The sequence below is a fragment of the Pseudochaenichthys georgianus genome, chromosome 8, assembly GCF_902827115.2.
Source record: "Pseudochaenichthys georgianus chromosome 8, fPseGeo1.2, whole genome shotgun sequence".
NCBI classification, from domain to species: Eukaryota; Metazoa; Chordata; class Actinopteri; order Perciformes; family Channichthyidae; genus Pseudochaenichthys; species Pseudochaenichthys georgianus.
In genome coordinates this window covers 24,888,166-24,908,136 of record NC_047510.2, presented here as the reverse complement: position 1 = coordinate 24,908,136, position 19,971 = coordinate 24,888,166, and the positions used below count along the sequence as shown (strand labels likewise).

Genomic DNA, 19,971 nt, shown 5'->3' with positions numbered 1-19,971 from the left:
TTTCATGTATTGTATTGTTTAAGATGATATAAAACAGTTGGGACATCTTCATTTTTTCAAGGCTGAACACACTTTGTTCTGCCTTTTGTGGCACGACATCTAAATCTTGGTCTTTGTTCCAGAATAACATTCTCAGATTCTCACTGTGATCATTTTTACATGATCTCAAACGATGTGTGTCGTTACGTTTTTCATGTGGGGGGTGGGGTAATTAATTAAGTCGAAGTACCTTGACCTGCTTCCCTCAGGGGACACCTTGTTGTTTTCTCTCGTCCACTCATGCGCTCCGAAACTTGACCGGACACAAGCACAGTTTATTTCACTGACCTGAACTGAACTCTTTTATTTATAAATCTCTGACAGAGCATCGCTGTCCACTAAACAGCGTTAGCCTTATTTGGTGCTCTCACACATCCACAGTGAGAAGTGCTGAGGAGACGGGAGCAGGAGGGTCTACTGCCCCCGTGTGGAGGCTTCTGCACACTGCATTTATCTAGCCCCTTTCCTCTGATTCTTCTGGATTTATTGATTGTTTATGTTGGATTTTGTTGTGCTAATTTAGCTGTGTTTGCAGGGGGATTTGCGGGGCTTCCTGTCTCAGCAGGATTGGATGTTCAGGAACGCTGAGTTGCTGCAGCTGCAGAGGATGGCCTGCGAAATCGCTGCCGGTGTCACTCACCTTCACAAAAACAACTTCCTGCACAGGTAGCACTTCACAATTGCAACACTTTAGCTAGCTCACATGTTTAAGAGCCACTAAGCTAAGCATTCTGTTTGTCTGTCAAGGACGTGAGCTGATGTTTAAAGTAATACTCACTCTCTCTGTGACAGAAACACTTTTTAATATCTAAATTACTTCCTCTACCCACAGATGTTATATATTTATCACTGAGCCAACATTTTGTGTTTTTCTGCCCCAGTTTCCTTTAATAATTCAGAATCTTTCACAACTAAATGGGTATTACTTCATGAAAACATCATTATTTTAATACTTTTTTTGTTGTGTCATTTAGTAGACTGCTCGTGTCAAGTGCGATCTTTTGTAATTAGGCGTTTTAAGGGTTGAAAAAAACATCTGAAATGTGATCAATCAATCAATCAATCAATCAATCAATGTTTATTTATATAGCCCAATATCACACATGTTACATTTGTCTCAGTGGTCTTCACAGTGTGTACAGAATATCAGTATGACAATACGACACCCTCTGTCCTTAGACCCTCACATCGTACAAGGAAAAACTTCCGGAGAAAACCCAGTTTAAAGGGAAAAATGGGAGAAACCTCAGGGAGAGCAACAGAGGAGGGATCTCTCTCCCAGGACGGACAGACGTGCAATAGATGCCGTGTGTAAATTGAAAAGATAATACATTTGCAACATAGGTAGTCCAAATGTTTGGAAATGCATGTGTGTATAATAGGAAGATGAATCCACGAGGATATCCATCCAGGACCGATGATCCATGACCACAGCCACGACTCGCGATCCAGGGCTCGTGATCCAGGACACAGGACCGCAGGATCATCCATGACTCCGGATCCCAGCGTATATAGACACCAAAAAGAAAGACATTTGGGGAAGCTGGGTTAATCGGAACATGAGAGTACACAGGTATAGACAGAGAGAAGGAAGAAGTAAGATGTCCCCCGACAAACTAAGCCTATATCAGCAAAACTAGGGGCTGAATCTAATCAGCCCTAACTATAAGCTTTATCAAAAAGGAAGGTCTTAAGCGCACTCTTAAAAACGGATAGGGTGTCTACCGCCCGAACACAAACTGGAAGCTGATTCCACAAATGTGGAGCTTGATAATAAAAGGCTCTGGCTCCCATTGTACTTTTAAAGATTCTAGGAACAACCAACAACCCTGCATTCTTGGAACGCAATGCTCTAGTAGGACAGTAGGGTATAATGAGTTCTTTAAGGTAAGATGGCGCCTGCCCATTAAGGGCTTTGTAGGCGAGAAGAAGAATTTTAAATTCTATCCTGTGTTCTATAGGGAGCCAGTGTAAGGCAGCCAGAACAGGAGTAATGTGGTCCCTTTTCCTAACTCTGGCTAGTACACGAGCCGCAGCATTTTGAATCAGCTGAAGCGACTTGACTGACTTCTTGGTACTCCCTGATAATAAAGAGTTACAATAATCCAGCCTCGAAGTAACAAATGCATGGACTAGTTTCTCTGCATCGTTTTGAGGCAAGATATGCCTGATTTTTGCAATGTTACGTAGATGGATCAAATATAACACCAAGATTCCTTACAGTCTCACTGGAGGCCAAATTAATGCCATCCATAGTTAGTATATCTTTAGATAATTTTTATCGTAGATTCTTCGGGCCAAGTACAATAACTTCAGTTTTGGTCGTGTTTAACATCAAAAAGTTTAAGGTCATCTACGTTTTTAAGTCCTTAAGGCAGTCTTGAATTTTATTTAGATGATTAATTTCATCAGGCTTGATTGATAAATATAGTTGAGTATCATCCGCATAACAATGAAAGTTTACAGAATTATTCCTTATAATATTGCCTAACGGAAGCATATATAATGTGAACAAAATAGGTCCGAGCACTGAGCCCTGTGGCACTCCATGGCTAACTTTGGTTTGCGTGGAAGATTCATCGTTAACACGTACAAACTGAGAGCGTTCAGATAGATAGGACCTAAACCAGCCTAAAGCAGTTCCCTGTATGCCAACTAAGTGCTCTAGTCTTTGCAATAGGATATCATGGTCGATAGTATCAAATGCAGCACTGAGATCGAGCAAAACAAGAATAGAGACAAGTCCCTTGTCTGAGGCTATTAGAATGTCATTTGTGACTTTAACCAGAGCTGTCTCTGTGCTATGATGTGTTCTAAAGCCAGACTGAAAATCTTCAAATAAATCATTGTTTTTTAAGTAATCACACAACTGTTTTGCGACCGCTTTCTCAAGAATTTTTGAGAGGAACGGAGGATTAGAAATAGGTCTATAGTTGGCTAAAACCTCTGGATCGAGGTTGTGCTTTTTAAGAAGCGGTTTTATCACTGCTACTTTGAATGATTGTGGAACATAGCCTGATAATAAAGACATATTCATAATATTTAATAAAGAAGTGCTAATTAATGAAAAAACTTCCTTCAACAGCTTAGTTGGAATTGGGTCTAACATGCACGTTGATGGTTTAGAAGAGAGAATCATTGAATGTAATTGTTCAAGGTTTATGGCTGAAAAGCATTCGAGTTTACTATCTAGTGTAATATTAGAACTTACGTTTCCGGGAGCTGTTGATAACACTATAATGGTCAAAGGCAAGAGGTCATTAATTTTGTTTCTAAGAGTAACAATTTTATCGTTACAAAAGCACATAAAATCATTACTACTGAGTGGAATAGAAGGCTCAATCGAGCTGTGGCTCTCTGTCAGCCTGGCTACAGTGCTGAAAAGAAATCTTGCATTATTCTTATTCTCATCTATTAATGAAGAGTAGTAGGCTGCTCTCGCTTTACGCAGTGCTTTCTTATATTCATTAAGAGTAATATGCCAAATTAAACGAGATTCTTCAAGTTTAGTGGAACGCCATATCCTTTCAAGTTGTCTAAACTTTTGCTTTATTTTGCGGGTTTCGGCATTATGCCATGGAGCTAATCTATGTTTTATTTTCTTCTTTTTCAAAGGAGCAACAGAGTCTAATTTTATTCGCAGCGCATCTATAGCACTATCAACATCGAAATGTGATATATGATATATTTTCAAATTGAACAATTCCACATTGATACATACATGTATTGACAGAATAACACTCAAATGTGTGGTAAGTGATTAATAGTAATTACTGTCTGTGTTATGTCACTTGACACAAACCTCATAAAATAGGACTGTAAAAACTTAAGCCAACTGTTGGTTTTACTTGTGACGTAGTTACTGCTTACTGCCCAAGTCTCAGGAGGAACTGTGTTCTCCAAAAAAGGTGTGTACAGCAGAAGGGCTGCATTTCATTTTCATTTTTACCCCAGTGCGTACTGGATGTCTGGCCTCTCGCAGCCAGCAGGGTACAGAACGTGGGGCTGGGGGGGGGTGTAACTTACGACGCTCCGCTCATCAGCTCTCTTCTGCATGCTCAGAATAAGCTCTGAGGGTTCCAATTACCCAGCTCCCATGCATTGCCACAGTGTCAGCTGTCCGCAGCCAGAAGGATATGATGATTCTGCTCTTTGCATGTAAAAGGATAGCCTCATATTGGGCGTTGTGTTTTAATCCTTGTTACAACCTGAGGGGGGGGGTTTACAAGCTTCCCTTCCATGTGGACAGATTTGATTTGCAATCGTAAAAATATTTCAGTGGCACTTTTATTCAAAAATGTAAAAACAAGAAGCCCTTTGAATGGTTAGTGCTGCTCCATGCTGGCTAAACTGGATGATAGCTGATTGATGGTGCAGACACAAAACCCTCGGGGCTGTGGGGGCTGATACCCAAAGCTGAGACCTCAGCTCTGAAATGTAGAGGTGAGAACAGGGCTCCGAAACATCTGAATATATGCTTTTTCAAACTCACGGGAAGGAGAGTTTCCAAAGGCATCGTTCAGCCACAAGTTTACAGTGTAGATTGTGAATCTGTAGCAGCCATCCAATCCAATCCATTTTATTTCTATAGCACATTTAAAAACAACAGAGTTGAACAAAGTGCTGTACATCAACAACTGTATAAAAACATAGCATAAATACATAAAAAACAGACATGTTTGTAAGGATCCAAAGGGTTGTAAAAGTCTTGATCTGCATTATTCCTGAGTGTAAGTGTCCTATCAATGGTGTGAGGAGAAACGCTCAGCTTCCTATGTTTTAAAGACTAAATATCAAATGCATTTATAACTATTTTTGTATTTAAAAAAAGATATGTATTTGTCATTTCCCCCTGTTGATTACAGTTCAAACAAGTCACTGCTTGTTAAAATGAGCTAAAACCTTTTTGATGGTATATTAGGGATCCATGCCATCATAGCACATTTCAGTGTATGAGGTTAAGATGTTGGACCTATGTCCTTGCTGCTGTATTAGTGTAAGTCAGGCCTCAGCCAAAAGAGGGACAGGGAGGCGAAGAGTTTAAAATAAATCTCCATTTATCTTCCAGGGGTTTCAGTTGGCCTGACACTCGCTGGGCCCCTGACTCCTGGTGTCAGCAGTGTTTGTCATTATCTAACCTTGTACACAGTGCCCCTGCCTTTTCATTCAGTTGGAATTAACCACCATATCAAAGTGAACTTTATTGTCAATCTCAAGATATGTTTGTACACACAGAAAGATATACTGTTTCCCACAGTCCTGAGGTGTAAAAAAACTCACATTAAAATGCAAGAACACTCAATCATTTCCAAAAACAACCAAATAACCTCCTTAATGTGCAGAGAGACACTCCGCTCTTCTTACGCCCTCTCCGGGCAGCTCCACAACGCCACGCTGTGTTTCCCTCTAGAAACTGTATCCCGCCGCTGAATGCACGGGTCAGGAATAGCCCCCGTTTGGGTGTTGTTGCAAGGTGAAGACTAGACGCCAATGACACGAGAATAATTGTATACACTTACCAAGGTCATTTGTGATCCTTGCCAGACTCCTTCGCCTTATGAGGTCGTCTTAGGGCTTCAGGGCTTTGTACAAGGATATGGAGTCGGGGGACGTCAAAAGCAAAACATGTGGCGGCCTCCAGCACATTCTACCAGTCTTATGTATTATATATGCGATGATCTTAAATATTGTATACTTTCATGAGTTTCCCCACCCTGTTGCAAACATGTGGTGAATTATTTTAAAGGAAATGTAGCCTGATGATGTCCTTTATTCCACACAATCTGTCGATAGCTATTTCTATTTGTACCACGCCTTTTCTCAAGGGGTTCAGACCGTTTCCAGAATCATTAGCCCTTATTGACTATTTCACTTATTCATACGTTCACTATCAAGTTTATCGAGACACAATAATGGTCAGTGTTTTGTTTTTTGCTGAGAGCTATACATTTAAATACCTGAACATGTTCACGTCTAGTCACCGAGCTTCATCATCAGAAGGATTTTGCAGTTGTGAATTTGTGAAGTATGAAATCCGCCCAGATGTGTTCATGCTTATATTCTCTTTGCTCCCGCAGTGATTTGGCTCTGAGGAACTGCTACCTGACCGGAGATCTTACAGTCAAAGTGGGAGACTATGGAATCGGACCCTACAGATACAAAGTAAGCAATATAGATGTCATATACTGTGAGGAGCTGCTGCATACCACCAGGGGCTGGCTAGTGTACGCTACACTGGTGTATTCACCAAGAACATTAGTTTAACTCCTCAATGGACATGACGCTAACCAACTTCCCTGGGCTAAATCTAAGTGAAAACGCGTGTATTTAAAAAACAGCTGTTCATATTCGATTTCCGACACATTGTAGGCAAAGATCAAATTGCATACTTAAATAAAACATCTGTGATATCTCTTCTCCCCCCTGTGTCCTTGCAAGAAGCCAGCAGCCCAATGATATATACAGAACCAGCAGCCTGACTGTGTTCAGTCCCAGCCCCTGGAGTCTTTGTGTAGTTAGAGGGACACCTTGACCAATCAGGCAGCTCAAACGTTTCTGTTTGTTTTGCCTTATTTATGACCTTCAAGCATGTTTGTACAACTGAATGAGGCGTATATAATACATGTTATCCAATCCACATTGAGCTCCAGACTCTAACCTAGAACATGGATGATGTTTTAATATTGAGAAGAACAAGCCAAAAATAGATGAGTAAATATTTGATCATTACTGGTCATAAAAACATAAAGAGACTGCAGTGCATTATATAGTTTTTCCTGTCAAAGTGGCCTGTTAAATGTCCTTGCAACTGTTTTATTCTTGTACAGCGCAGATCAATGAGAGATAAGTAACTTGAAGCCATGTTTTTATGTTTTAAAAGGGCTTTAATTGACCAAATTCAACAACTTATTCTCTCTTAGGACGGTTCAGAACTGCTCCACTTTGTGCAACTGATGTCAGGCTATGAACTCAAGTTGCATTTCTGAAGTGTCGCCGTTTGTTGTGCAACCAGCTCCAGATGACCTCACCGATAATAAAAGATATGCTGTGCAGGTGTTTGCCATTGATCAATAGCATGTTTCAGGGAAGCATCCAAATGGTCTCCTCCTGTAACTAGACACGCTGCATATCCCACAAGACACTTCTGTCTGCTGCATTCCTTAAATACCGCTGATCCGTCAGTTTGGCTGTCTGAATTTAATACGCACAGGATAAGGTCACCCAGTGAGTCTATTTCTGTAAAGAAAGGGAGAGGCGACGTGAGTGATCGGCCTCAATGAGCGCTAGGAGAACAGTCAATGTGTGTTCTTTAATGGGTTGGTGTGTGCATGGTTATCTGCTTAATAAACATGGCTGATAACGTGACTGATTGTTTTTCACAACAGGAGGATTACATCATTACCGAGGATGATGTGTTTGCACCTCTCCGCTGGTTGGCTCCTGAGCTGGTGGGCGAGCGCCATGGGGGGGTGATTACTATGGAGCAGACCAAGCCCAGCAATGTGTGGTAGGTACCTCACTGACACGAGAGGACGTTTACAAAAAACAAAACGTAACTCAGAGTGTCTGAAAGACCCTGAATCTTATCCAAATATATTTAAAACCTTTCCTCCCCCGTCTCTCCTGAGGGACTTTATAAATGTATTGTAATACTAGACATGTGAAGGGTGTTTTTGGAATAAGACGAGCATAATGAATTACCGTACTTTTCGGACTATAAGCCGCGACTTTTTCCCCCATTTTTGTTGTACAGCTAACGGCCACTAGGGAACCTCCGAAATCTATGGGTTTTACAGGTAAAATGAACCACCTTTAACACTATGGGCTCTATGACCGGTCCGCGCCCGCCACCTTTAAGCGGCGGGCTCCAGCAGGAAAAGCTGGAGGCCGGAAAAGAGCGAGACAGGTAGTGCGCCAAAGTAAAAGTGGAACCGAGAGACAGAACGAGAGCAAGACAGACGGACAATTTAGCTGCTGCGGCTTATATGCAGGTGCGCTTTATAGTCCGAAAAGTACGGTACTCTGCAGTACACCTCTGGCTTATTGCTGAGAAATCAAGCTCTTGTATTTGCAGACAGAGCTTGTAAATCCCAAACAATCTGGAAAGTTTCCAAAAGATGGGAAAAAGACACTGACGCTGCACCAACTAAGCATCTTTTCAGCCTCTCGCTGACTTTACAACTCATTGCCCAAATGCTCTCAAGTCGTAAATGGCAGAATTACGTAAGGTTGTTTTAGAGCCAGACTTTCCCCCTCAATATCAATATGTTGAGATTCAAGATGTTCCCCAACTTGCTTTTATTAATGCTGCTTTAGGAATAATGTTTTTTATTTATGTTATTGTTATTGTAGGTTTGGGTAGCCATACAAGCTCACCCCATTACGTGTTATGGGTTTTAACAACTGTGTCGATGTGATTTGTCCACAGGGCCTTGGGGGTCACATTGTGGGAGCTATTTGAGAATGCTGTTCAGCCGTACCCACATCTTTCTGACCGGGAGGTTCTCCACCATGTGATCAAGGAGCAACAAGTCAAACCCTTCAAGCCACAGCTGGATCTTCCTTATTCTGACAGATGGTATGTCTTTGGTTAAGATCAATTTCAACAAAAAACAGACAAAAAGTAAAGTTATATCTTCTTAAATCAGGTTATTTACCTTTTTTTTTTTTTTTAAATGTGTCTGATGTGTTTTCCCTGTAACTTCAGGCACGAGGTCCTGCAGTTCTGCTGGCTGTCTCCAGAGAAACGGGCCACAGCGGAGGAAGTGCACCGTCTGCTCATCTACCTGCGCATGCAAGGCCAGAAGGACATAGAAGAAGACTTTGATCAACGCTGGGATGCTCTCAAACCCAACCCTATCGCGCGACAGAACACCATCAGCCACTCCTCTTATCCTATCTTGGATCAGTTTGCTGACGACGCCCTGCGACAAGAGATCGACGAAGTCCTTACCGTTACTGAAACAAGCAAAGGTCTCAGCTTTGAGTACGTTTGGGAGGCAGCCAAGCACGACCACTATGAGGGCAACCATGGGCGCTCAGGCTTGGACACGACACTCAACTATCACAGCATGTTCTTCCCCGTTTCCACTGAAGACATCCAGGCCCACTTCCCCGACCATGGAGCCAGAGCAGCGGCCATAGAAAGTGAGGACACTCCTTCAGGGATTCCTGGCATCGTACCAGTGTTCGATGCGCAGAAGCCATCTAATGGAAATGAATATTACATACAACTAGAAGAACAAGGGGAGAGCACTGTTGAGGAGGATGGGAACAGAGGACAAGACATGGACTTCAGCTCAGGGCGTCAAGACTTTGTTGTCCTCCAAGATGTCCGCCTGGATGAGTCTAGTACAGATGCAGACTTTTTCCACCAAAGTATAGACTCCAAGGACTCGTATTTGCCAGACAGCCACATCTGGTCGTCTCTTGAAAATGACAGTCCGTACCACACCAACATTTTCACAGACGGGGGGTCCAAGCAGGAAGACTCTCCCTCCTGGAGACAGGGTTTTATGGAGCTTCCAGAGCGCAATGGCAACCCTTTCCGTGATGTTGCCCCTTTAGTCGTCCAGGAGGTGGATACAGATAAAAGCTACGGGGATTATTTTTTAGGGGATTCTTCAGAAGCCCTTCACCCCACAGATTCTGTAGAAGAGGAGAGGAAGAGCACAGGTGTGAACAGACTACTGAACACGGAAAAACTAGCTGATAACTTTATGTTTCTCAAAGACCAGCACCTGATGAAGGACAGGTTAAGTCCACAGGATCATTTTCTCTTTCCGGGCCACACCCACGAACCAGAAGAAAGATTCAAGATGAGATCTTGGGACAATATGGAGAATTTGGGCAGCTTAATCCCAGCAGACTCTTACTTACAACCTGCAGCAAGTAGCACATCCTCCAGACAGGAATCTTTAGACTCTTCGAAAACCAGCTTGGGGGAGTCATGTCCCTCGCTGGTGGTAAATGAGAAACTGTTGCCTTTCATTACCGTGGTCCCAGAAGACAACACAAGCGACCAGCTGCCAGTTAGTAATTGTTCTTCCACAGAAACCCTCGGTCCACTGCAATCCTCAGTCCGAGGGATAGACTCTGGTTTTGATTCTACCTCCGAGATGTTTGAGGGTATCGTCAGTCCAACTGATGACCACACACTTGCATTTTCTGAAAGTGCCACTACAGACTCATTGTGCACAGATGCCAAAATCCCCAGCCTTGAAGACGACCTAGGAACCTCAGAGGATAATGTTCATTCCGTAGTAAATCAAATGCCTGATGACATGCAAGTCCAAGCATCGGACGTTGGACACAATGAAGACCTCACGAGTAACGATCTGTTGAGTGAACTCATTGAGGACATCGAGCTGGAAACCACTCTGTCTGACCATGAAGAATCCTTTATGGATACTAATGGGCGCCCTACGGACAGATCTTCTCTGTTGGTCTCTGGGCCGTCTCTGGACCAGATCAGCCAGGACAGTTTACTGGAAGACAGCATGTCCACCACCTTAACAACGGTGGACGATTCAGCCGAGACACCAGACTCTTTAGACTCTCTTGACATCCACAAGCTCGGGGAACAAGGAGAAGAGCTAAGTGCTCAAACAGCCCAACACAAACTCCAGCCACCGTACAAAATATCAGACAGTGGGTATGAGACGGAGAACCTCGAGTCTCCTGAGTGGAACTCTCAGCCTAATGTCATGGACCAATCCCCCGTTAAAAATGGCATGAGTGTTGCCAAAGAAGAGGAGGAGAACGAGGAACTCGCAGCAGCAGGAGCTCTGGTTCCACCGGAAATCATCATCTCTGAAGTCGAGGGTGTGCTGGAGCCTCACAGGGAGGATCCTATCGAGGGCGAGCAACAAGATGAGGTAGCACCTGCTGTGGAGCCAGTGATGGCCAGTAATTACAGAGACTCGGCCTACTTCTCAGACAATGAATCAGAACCTGAGAAGAAGTCTGAAGAGGCGGCAGCAGGAGGTTCTAGACAGGCCACGTGGCTGAGGAACTCTACTGAGGAGGCCAGCGGGGTTCATGGAGGTCCAGCACTCGAGGTCGGCGTGGAGCAAGATGTCAATTCTTTATTTTCTCAGCGAGAAACTTCCCAAGCACAGGCCGATGGAGAAACACCCGCTCTTCATGGCATATTACCAGATTCAGAAGTCACAGAGAAATGTAAGGGGGCAACCACCAGTCAGAATGAAGATGAAAACAAACAGGACTTGTTCAAAGACGGCACATCTCTTGATCAACCATCAGATGATCTAGAAGCTTCCTCTCCACTTCCTCCCGTCCCCCCCTCAAAACCGGTGCAGGAGACCTCGGGTCACGCTAAACTCACACGGACATACGCCAGTGATAGTCATAAAATAAGAGAGCCGGACATGGAGGGGCGTTTCCTGGGGAGGCGGGACGGTTCAGGCGGAGAGGAGGACGGGGGGGAAGCGGACGAGGAGGACGAGAACAGCGAGGACTCTGACGATGATGTCCGTGGATACCAGCTGCACAGCTCCAGTTCAGAGAGCGAGGATGAGACCGTGCACACGGTGCCCGTTATTGTCTCGGACGACAGCAGAGCAAAGAACCTGAAGAGCTTGTTGAAACCCACCCCGCTGAACACCGGGGCGTCATCTTCCCCGAGTGAAGAAAACTCCAGGAGAGCGGTGTCGTTCTTCGATGATGTCACGGTCTACCTGTTTGACCAGGTGAAGTTCAAAAGTCAAAGTCAACTTTATTGTCGATCTTAAAATATGTTTGTGCACACAGTGTAGCGACAGCAGGAAACAAACTAAGTCGCTGAGAGGCTGAGGCCGGGCCTGTTTGCTGTTGTATGACACGCTAAAAAAGTACTCGCTCAGATCTGAAGCTCTGTTTCGCAGTATGGTAGTTTAATCAGACATATACACTGTTATAATCAAAGCAATTGTAATCTTGCGGTCAACAAAAAAGCACAACGGCCCCGTGTCACTCTCTCTTCCACACACCCACACCTCACACAGGTGAACAGGATTATAATGAGTGCCACCCATACCCATGTGACCCAAGCCAACCAATCAACATTGATCATGGCTCCTACACACAGAAAGATCGAAAGACTGTTTCCCACAGTCCCGAGGTATAAAATAACACATTAAAATACAAGAACACTCAATTACAAAAAAACATAAAATAACCGTTTACTTCAAAAGTAAGCAGGATATATATATATAAAAAGTTCTGTCTTTATAAAGGTTAGGGAGGGGGGCATGATGATGATGGAAGAGGCTTTTTCTTTTTTTAAGAATAAAGGGTATTCTTATTTTAATTTAAATGTTTCTTTACAAAAGGACTTACCCATTGCTACTAACAGACACCAATATTACAACCCAAATCAAAGATGTGTGAAGCTTTGTTGGATTTAGTAAAATACCTGAGAATCGATTTTGTGTGATAATTTAAGATTCACCCCAACTATTTAGTTATTTCACTTTTGTGTAGCTTTTCTAATTAAATGCAACTCTTTCTGATGTAGGAGACCCCCACCAAGGAATTGGGTGACCACTCCTCACACAATCAGGCTCCAGAGTTCAGCAGCCCACTGCCCTCAGCCAGCTACCTGAACCGGTTCGCCAACTCTGAAAGCTCCACAGATGAAGAAGGTAAAGTTTGAAGCCTGTCAAATGTACTGAACATTTTCTCTGTCATCACATGCCCTGACTGATTATAAACCCCTGCAGGTGGTGGCTTTGAGTGGGACGATGACTTCTCCCTCGCACCTGCCTTCCCGCCCAAGACAGATAACGACCCCATGTCAAAGAATATGTCCTCCTCTGCGGCCTCTCGCTTCACCTCCCCCCCCCCTGCAGCAGGGCGGGGGCTGGAGAGCAGCTGGGCCGGCTCCTCAAACTACTCCCGCTTCTCCATCTCTCCGGCCAGCATCGCCAGCTTCTCCCTCACACATCTCACCGACTCCGACATCGAGCAAGGAGGCAAGTTGAGCGTGCAGTCGCTCCAAACCTGAAGGGGTTAAAAGGAATAGTTCCCATTTTGGATTTGTTTGCTTTCTTGCCAGGGGTTGGATTAAAAACCCTGACACCACTATTTCTGTATGGCTAGCATAATGTTAGCTTAGCATAATTTTTTTTTTTTTTCGGGATATTAATAGACCTGGCAAAGAGTCCCGCATTCTCCCCCTATAAAACCAGAACGGGTTGATATAACGTTTTAATAAGAGAACTAATATACCTGCTGTGGAACAATGTTTTATTTACAAAGAGCTAAGCTAATCAGCTGGCTTTAGCATCATTTACCGTACAGACGAGTGACATTGATCTATTCTCTCTTAGCCATCACTCAAAAAAGCATGTTTCACAAAATGTCAAACTACGCTTAATCTCATCTCGTGCATTTCTTGGTGCAAAATATTTAATTTTTCTATTTATATAAATGTATATAACATTGCCACTATCCACATATTTATCTTCACTCACTGCAGGAAACTGTTCCTGCATCATGCTCATTGGGCTTATAATAATAAGTAGTGATTTGTTTGAATAATATTTATCTAATGGTTAAACTTACCTCTTCTTCCTCTGTTCACTCTAGGAAGCAGTGAAGATGGAGAAAAGGACTAGTGTGATATCATCATCACACTAATGAAAAAATGAACCTCGACTCGCACTTTTTGGAAACGGCTGAATAAGGACAAATGACGCGGTTTGTGGGTCAAACCGCGGATGCTTCTCTCAGCCCGAACTGCTCTTTACATACATGGAGACGGCCATGAGAACAATGACTCGGCATATAACACACGTCCCAGCTCCAGTGTGAGCCACATCACCCCTCCAGCTACATCAGTGTGTGAGATTTCAGTTCAGTGCAATTCCAGAAAAAAAATGTTTCTAAATGTTTGCTTTAAGGACTCATCGAGCACATTCCAGGTGTTTGGCTGCTTCATTTCGTTGTGTGTCGAAAGTGCACTCATTATCCAGAACTTTTGCATCACCAAAAAAAAAAAAATCACCGTTATGCTCTGAATTCAACACACTGGGCTGAAAACGTATCACTACAGCCAAATAGGAATAAGCTATTTTGATTTCAGCAGACCCAGAACTGAAGATCCAAGCTTTTTTTTCTCTTACATTGTTAGATTTTCTCCTTCATGTTGTGCGATTATTTCAGTGGTTGCCTCTTTTTGGAAGAGTGTTTTATTTTTTCGTAACCTCTCGTTGGGTGTTATAAGTCACAATCTCCGAATTGGAGAGAAACTGTGTGGTATCCTTCTGTAGCAGCTTTGAATTTACCTTAATTAAAATTCTCTCTTCTACAGAGGGGACACACTGTATGTTCCTATATCTGTGTTTTAAAGGAACATTTACAGCAAGAAGTTTCATATTTTTGAGATATCTCAGTAAGAGTTCTTGGTGGTATATAAGGATTGTCATATTTATCCTTACAGATGTGATCCCAGACAAGTTATACATTTTGTAATGCTTCGTTTAATGCTCTGAAATGTGCAGGAAGCTGCTCGAATGGTTTTGAATACTTGTCACTGGGTCTTATCGCGGTGCCTGTGATGCTGTACCGACAGCTGCACTCCTCCATTTAAATAACACTACAAATGTTCAAATCACACCTCGACTGGGATTGTGTAAAAAGTGGGAGATTTTATTTTTAAATGTCAGAATGAAGATATGTAAATGAGCTGTTTGTAAACAAATGTGCAATGAATTTCGTTAAATTTGAGTTCATAGGACGGCCCGATGAACGTGTTGGCGTTTCTTCAGTACTGTGCAGGGACTTTAAGCTTCACATAAACTCACTACTAGAACAAAACACTGCTCCTTTTATCAGTGTCATGAACAGAGTTTTCTGCCTTTTTCTTTTTACTACGTGTCAAACTTAATGAACATGTTCAGATATAATCTTCCTCCTTAAGGACCCCTCGTCCAGGTGAACTTTTGAGCATTTTGTCATTGCATTTATCATTTGCAGGCCATACGTCGTCTCCGGCTGCACTGACCGGATGTTTGTGTTTCGTATTTCTGTAAAGAAGCAAAATGCAAAACTGTTGTGGATCCAGATCTACTTTCCTTCCAAGGTTTCCGTGTACAGCTATAAAAATGCAGTTCTTTGAAGCTGTAGGTTATACAGTTACTGTGTGGTTCTTCAAACACCCTAAAGATTTCATCACAGATGACCTGATGAACAGCTGTACTTCAACTGTAGTAGAAGATGTCCTGTCCCCCCCCCGCCCCATACAGAAGGCACTGTATCTTAGGTAATGTCAACCTCTGTTAAAAACCAGCAGCCTGTGCTTCAGTTCAACTTGAACATTTATTTAAGGAAATCTTGTTTTATTTGACTACAGTATACATTTGCTTAATCTTGCACATTTGAGAAATGTAACTTAATGTTGAACTGTACTGATGTATGTAAATGTAAATCCTTTTTGTCTGTAAATGGGAAATTATGTAACTGTTGTAGGTATGAGGTTTCATTTTGTAAGTTGAGTTGATCAGAGGAACATATCAGTCGTCGGCTAAAAGCAGTTAAATTAAGACACAAAAGGAGACGTGAACTCATTCTGTCCTTTACACTTGTAGATTTAAAAAAATATTTTTACTTCATATTTATCATGCTTAGTGTAATTGAATGAAATGTTTATAATTACACTGTTTAATATGAAAATAAATGCAAATGAACTTATAAGGGTTTGTATTATATTTCTCTAAGTCTTTGTGTGAGGGCTCCTGTCAAAGGATGGACGGTTATAATAACATAAAACCACAACAAAGTCATCATTAAAATCAGCTGTTAAATTCGAACCTGTGCACATCTTTAAATACTCAGTATTTACATGTTATGCTACTTTTTATTCCAATTTATTTCTCTTCTTTTAATGGATAGCTTTAGCCACTTTTCATATTTAAATTATACCTAAAACATAAAATACATTAACTAATAAACATGATATATTATAATGGGTCAAGCTACCCAGCAGTGTATAGAGTAATTTAAAGTGGACCTATTATGCTATATTGGAAACATATATTGTAGGGCCATACCTATACAAAACATGTCTGTGAAGTTTTTTTGCTTAAAATACCAAACAGATCACCCATTGTAGCCATACCTCATACTGCTCATACCCCTCTTTTGCAGCCCTTCTAGAGAAACGCGGATGTTGGGTCCTTAAGTTAAAAAAGAAAAAAGGAGGCGGAGCTAATGCCTGATCAGAATTCTACCGGAGATAAAGTTACGGAGCTTTTCGGGCCCAGCCCGAAAAGGCAACGTGGGCAACACCTCCGCTTCTCTGTCCCGCGGGCCCACCACCTACGGGAAACATCGATGGGGTCGGGTGCGCTGCCAGACGGGTGGCAGTGAAAGCGGAGGGTCTCGACGGACCAGACCCGGGCGGCAGAAGCTGGCTTTGGGGACGTGGAACGTCACCTCTCTGGGGGGGAAGGAGCCGGAGCTTGTGCGGGAGGTGGAGCGGTACCAGTTGGATCTGGTTGGGCTCACCTCTACGCACAGCGTCGGCTCTGGAACCTTACTTCTGGATAGGGGTTGGACTCTATTCTTCTCCGGAGTTGCTCAAGGTGTGAGGCGCCGGGCGGGTGTGGGGATACTCACAAGTCCCCGGTTAGGTGCTTCGTTGTTGGAGTTTACCCCAGTGGACGAGAGGGTCGCCTCCCTACGCCTGCGGGTTATGGGGGGGAAAACTCTGACTGTTGTGTGTGCTTATGCACCCAACAGCAGTTCAGAGTATTCGGCCTTCTTGGAGACCCTGGAAAGAGTCCTGTATGGGGCTCCTGAAGGGGACTCCTTAGTCTTGCTGGGAGACTTCAACGCACATGTGGGCAATGATGGAGACACTTGGAGGGGCGTGATTGGGAGGAACGGCCCCCCTGATCTGAACCGGAGTGGTGGTTTGTTACTGGACTTCTGTGCTAGTCATGGATTGGCCATAACAAACACCATGTTCGAACATAAGGATGCTCATAAGTGTACGTGGTACCAGAGCACCCTAGGCAGAAGGTCCATGATCGATTTCGTTATCGTATCATCGGACCTGAGGCCGTATGTTTTGGACACTCGGGTAAAGAGAGGGGCGGAGTTGTCAACTGATCACCATCTGGTGGTGAGTTGGGTCGAGTGGCGGGGGAAGCCTCTGGATAGACCTGGTAAGCCCAAACGTGTAGTTCGGGTGAACTGGGAACGTCTGGAGGAGGCCCAAGTTCAGGAGGCCTTCAACTCACACCTCCGGCGGAGCTTTTCGGGCATTCCTGTGGAGGTTGGGGACATTGAACCAGAGTGGTCGGTGTTCAAAGCCTCTATTGCCGAAGCCGCGGTGGGGAGCTGTGGTCTCAAGGTCTTAGGTGCCTCAAGGGGCGGTAACCCTCGAACCTCCTGGTGGACACCGGTGGTCAGGGAAGCCGTCCGACTGAAGAAGGAGGCCTTCAGGGATTTGTTATCCCGGGGGACTCCCGAAGCAGTTGCAAGGTACCGACAGGCCCGAAGGGCAGCAGCCTCATCCGTGGCCGAGGCAAAGCAGCGGGTGTGGGAGAAGTTCGGAGAAGACATGGAGAAGGACTTTCGGGCGGCACCAAAGTTGTTCTGGAAAACTGTCCGACACCTCAGGAGGGGGAAGCAGGGAACCATCCAAGCTGTGTACAGTAAGGATGGGACGTTGTTGACCTCAACTGATGGAGTGTTGGGACGTTGGAAGGAACACTTTGAGGAACTCCTGAACCCGACAACTCCGCCCTCTATGTTAGAGGCAGAGCTGGAGTATGACTGGGGATCAACGCCAATCTCCCGGGGTGGGTCACTGAGGTCGTCAAACAACTCCACAGTGGCAAAGCCCCGGGGGTGGATGAGATCCGCCCGGAAATGCTGAAGGCTCTGGGTGTTGAGGGACTGTCATGGTTGACACGTCTCATCAACGTTGCGTGGAAGTCGGAAACGGTACCGAAGGAGTGGCAGACCGGGGTGGTGGTCCCCCTTTTCAAAAAGGGGGATCAGAGGGTGTGTGCCAATTACAGAGGCATCACACTACTCAGCCTCCCCGGGAAAGTTTACTCCAAGGTACTCGAAAGGAGGGTCAGGCCGATTGTCGAACCTCAGATTGAGGAGGAACAATGCGGATTCCGTCCTGGTCGTGGAACGACGGATCAGCTTTTTACTCTCGCAAGGATCCTGGAGGGGGCCTGGGAGTACGCTTATCCGGTCTACATGTGTTTTGTAGACTTGGAGAAGGCGTATGACCGGGTTCCCAGGGAGTTACTGTGGGAGGTGCTGCGGGAGTATGGGGTGAGGGGGTCTCTACTCAGGGCCATCCAATCTCTGTACTCCCAAAGCGAGAGCTGTGTCCGGGTCCTCGGCAGTAAGTCGGACCCATTTCCGGTGAGGGTTGGCCTCCGCCAGGGCTGCGCTTTGTCACCAATCCTGTTTGTAATATACATGGATCGGATTTCGAGGCGTAGTCGTGGGGGGGGGGGTCTGCAGTTCGGTGGACTAAGGATTGCACCACTGCTTTTTGCAGATGATGTGGTTCTGATGGCTTCATCGGTCTGCGACCTTCAGCACTCACTGGATCGGTTCGCAACCGAGTGTGAAGCGGCTGGGATGAGGATCAGCACCTCCAAATCTGAGGCCATGGTTCTCAGCAGGAAACCGATGGACTGTCCACTCCAAGTAGGGAATGAGTCCTTACCCCAAGTGAAGGAGTTCAAGTATCTCGGGGTCTTGTTCTCGAGTGAGGGATCAATGGAGCGTGAGATGGGCCGGAGAATCGGAGCAGCGGGAGCGGTATTGCAGTCGCTTTACCGCACCGTTGTGACGAAAAGGGAGCTGAGCCGGAAGGCAAGGCTCTCTGTCTACCGGGCCATTTTCGTTCCTACCCTCACCTATGGTCATGAAGGATGGGTCATGACCGAAAGAACGAGATCGCGGATACAAGCGGCCGAGATGGGTTTCCTCCGCCGGGTGGCTGGTGTCTCCCTTAGAGATAAGGTGAGAAGTTCGGTCATCAGGGAGGGACTCGGAGTTGAGCCGCTCCTCCTTCGCGTCGAAAGAAGCCAGTTGAGGTGGTTCGGGCACCTAGTTAGGATGCCACCTGGGCGCCTCCCTAGGGAGGTGTTCCAGGCACGTCCAGCTGGGAAGAGACCAAGGGGTAGACCTAGGACCAGGTGGAGGGATTATATCTCTTCGCTGGCCTGGGAGCGCCTTGGGATCCCCCAGTCAGAGCTGGTTGATGTCGCCAGGGAAAAGAAAGTTTGGGGCTCTCTGCTGGAACTGCTACCCCCGCGACCCGACCACGGATAAGCGGGAGAAGATGGATGGATGGATAAAGTTAAATTCTGCTGTCATCAAACGCCATCCTGTTCTAAACCACATCAAGGATTATTCCATGCTTTTTAAACACATGTGCTCTCCAGTACAGGTTAGCTCTGAGTGTTAGCGATGCTTGCTAATGTAAACAAAGACGAGATTCCAAAACACGTCAGGCATTGTTTCTGAAAGCAACTTTCTGTGGGACCGCCGCCGATTTGAAGTCACATCGGCAGCAAATCTGTGTCCGCTCGTTGTACCCCCGTTTTTAAAAGATTTGGGTACGGAGGAAAAGAGAAAGGGGTTTTATTTTCTGATGCTGCGTGAGTTCCCCGGCACACCGGCCCGGGGACACTTATTTATGTATAAAAGACATCAAAAAGTGCATTTGGCATGATAAATTAACCCCATTTTTACCTGCTGCAAAATTCAAGTGAGTGAATCATAAAAATTCAGGAATATTGTTCTGAAATGCATACTTGTGTACTATACTCAGGTAAAGTGATGAATGCACTTTACTTTATTTCAACATTGTGATATTAGTAATAGAACTTCTTCTTCAGCTACTGACAGTCATCATTTTGTCTTTAGTGGAGGGAAGTAACAAATATA

General features: G+C 44.6%; 1 protein-coding gene across 1 annotated transcript in view; it reads left to right on the top strand.

Moving 5' to 3' along the window:
• The window catches only part of lmtk2 (lemur tyrosine kinase 2), a 31,648-nt gene extending 15,858 nt beyond the window's left edge, over window positions 1-15,790 (top strand). The window contains exons 7-14 of the mRNA XM_034088626.2: window positions 575-705; window positions 6,117-6,201; window positions 7,425-7,546; window positions 8,468-8,617; window positions 8,747-11,750; window positions 12,557-12,683; window positions 12,762-13,013; window positions 13,630-15,790. Of these exons, the coding sequence (XP_033944517.1) occupies window positions 575-705; window positions 6,117-6,201; window positions 7,425-7,546; window positions 8,468-8,617; window positions 8,747-11,750; window positions 12,557-12,683; window positions 12,762-13,013; window positions 13,630-13,658 (3,900 nt within the window). The 3' untranslated portion in view covers window positions 13,659-15,790. The remainder of the gene's footprint in view (window positions 1-574; window positions 706-6,116; window positions 6,202-7,424; window positions 7,547-8,467; window positions 8,618-8,746; window positions 11,751-12,556; window positions 12,684-12,761; window positions 13,014-13,629) is intronic.
• Window positions 15,791-19,971: the final 4,181 nt, after the last annotated feature.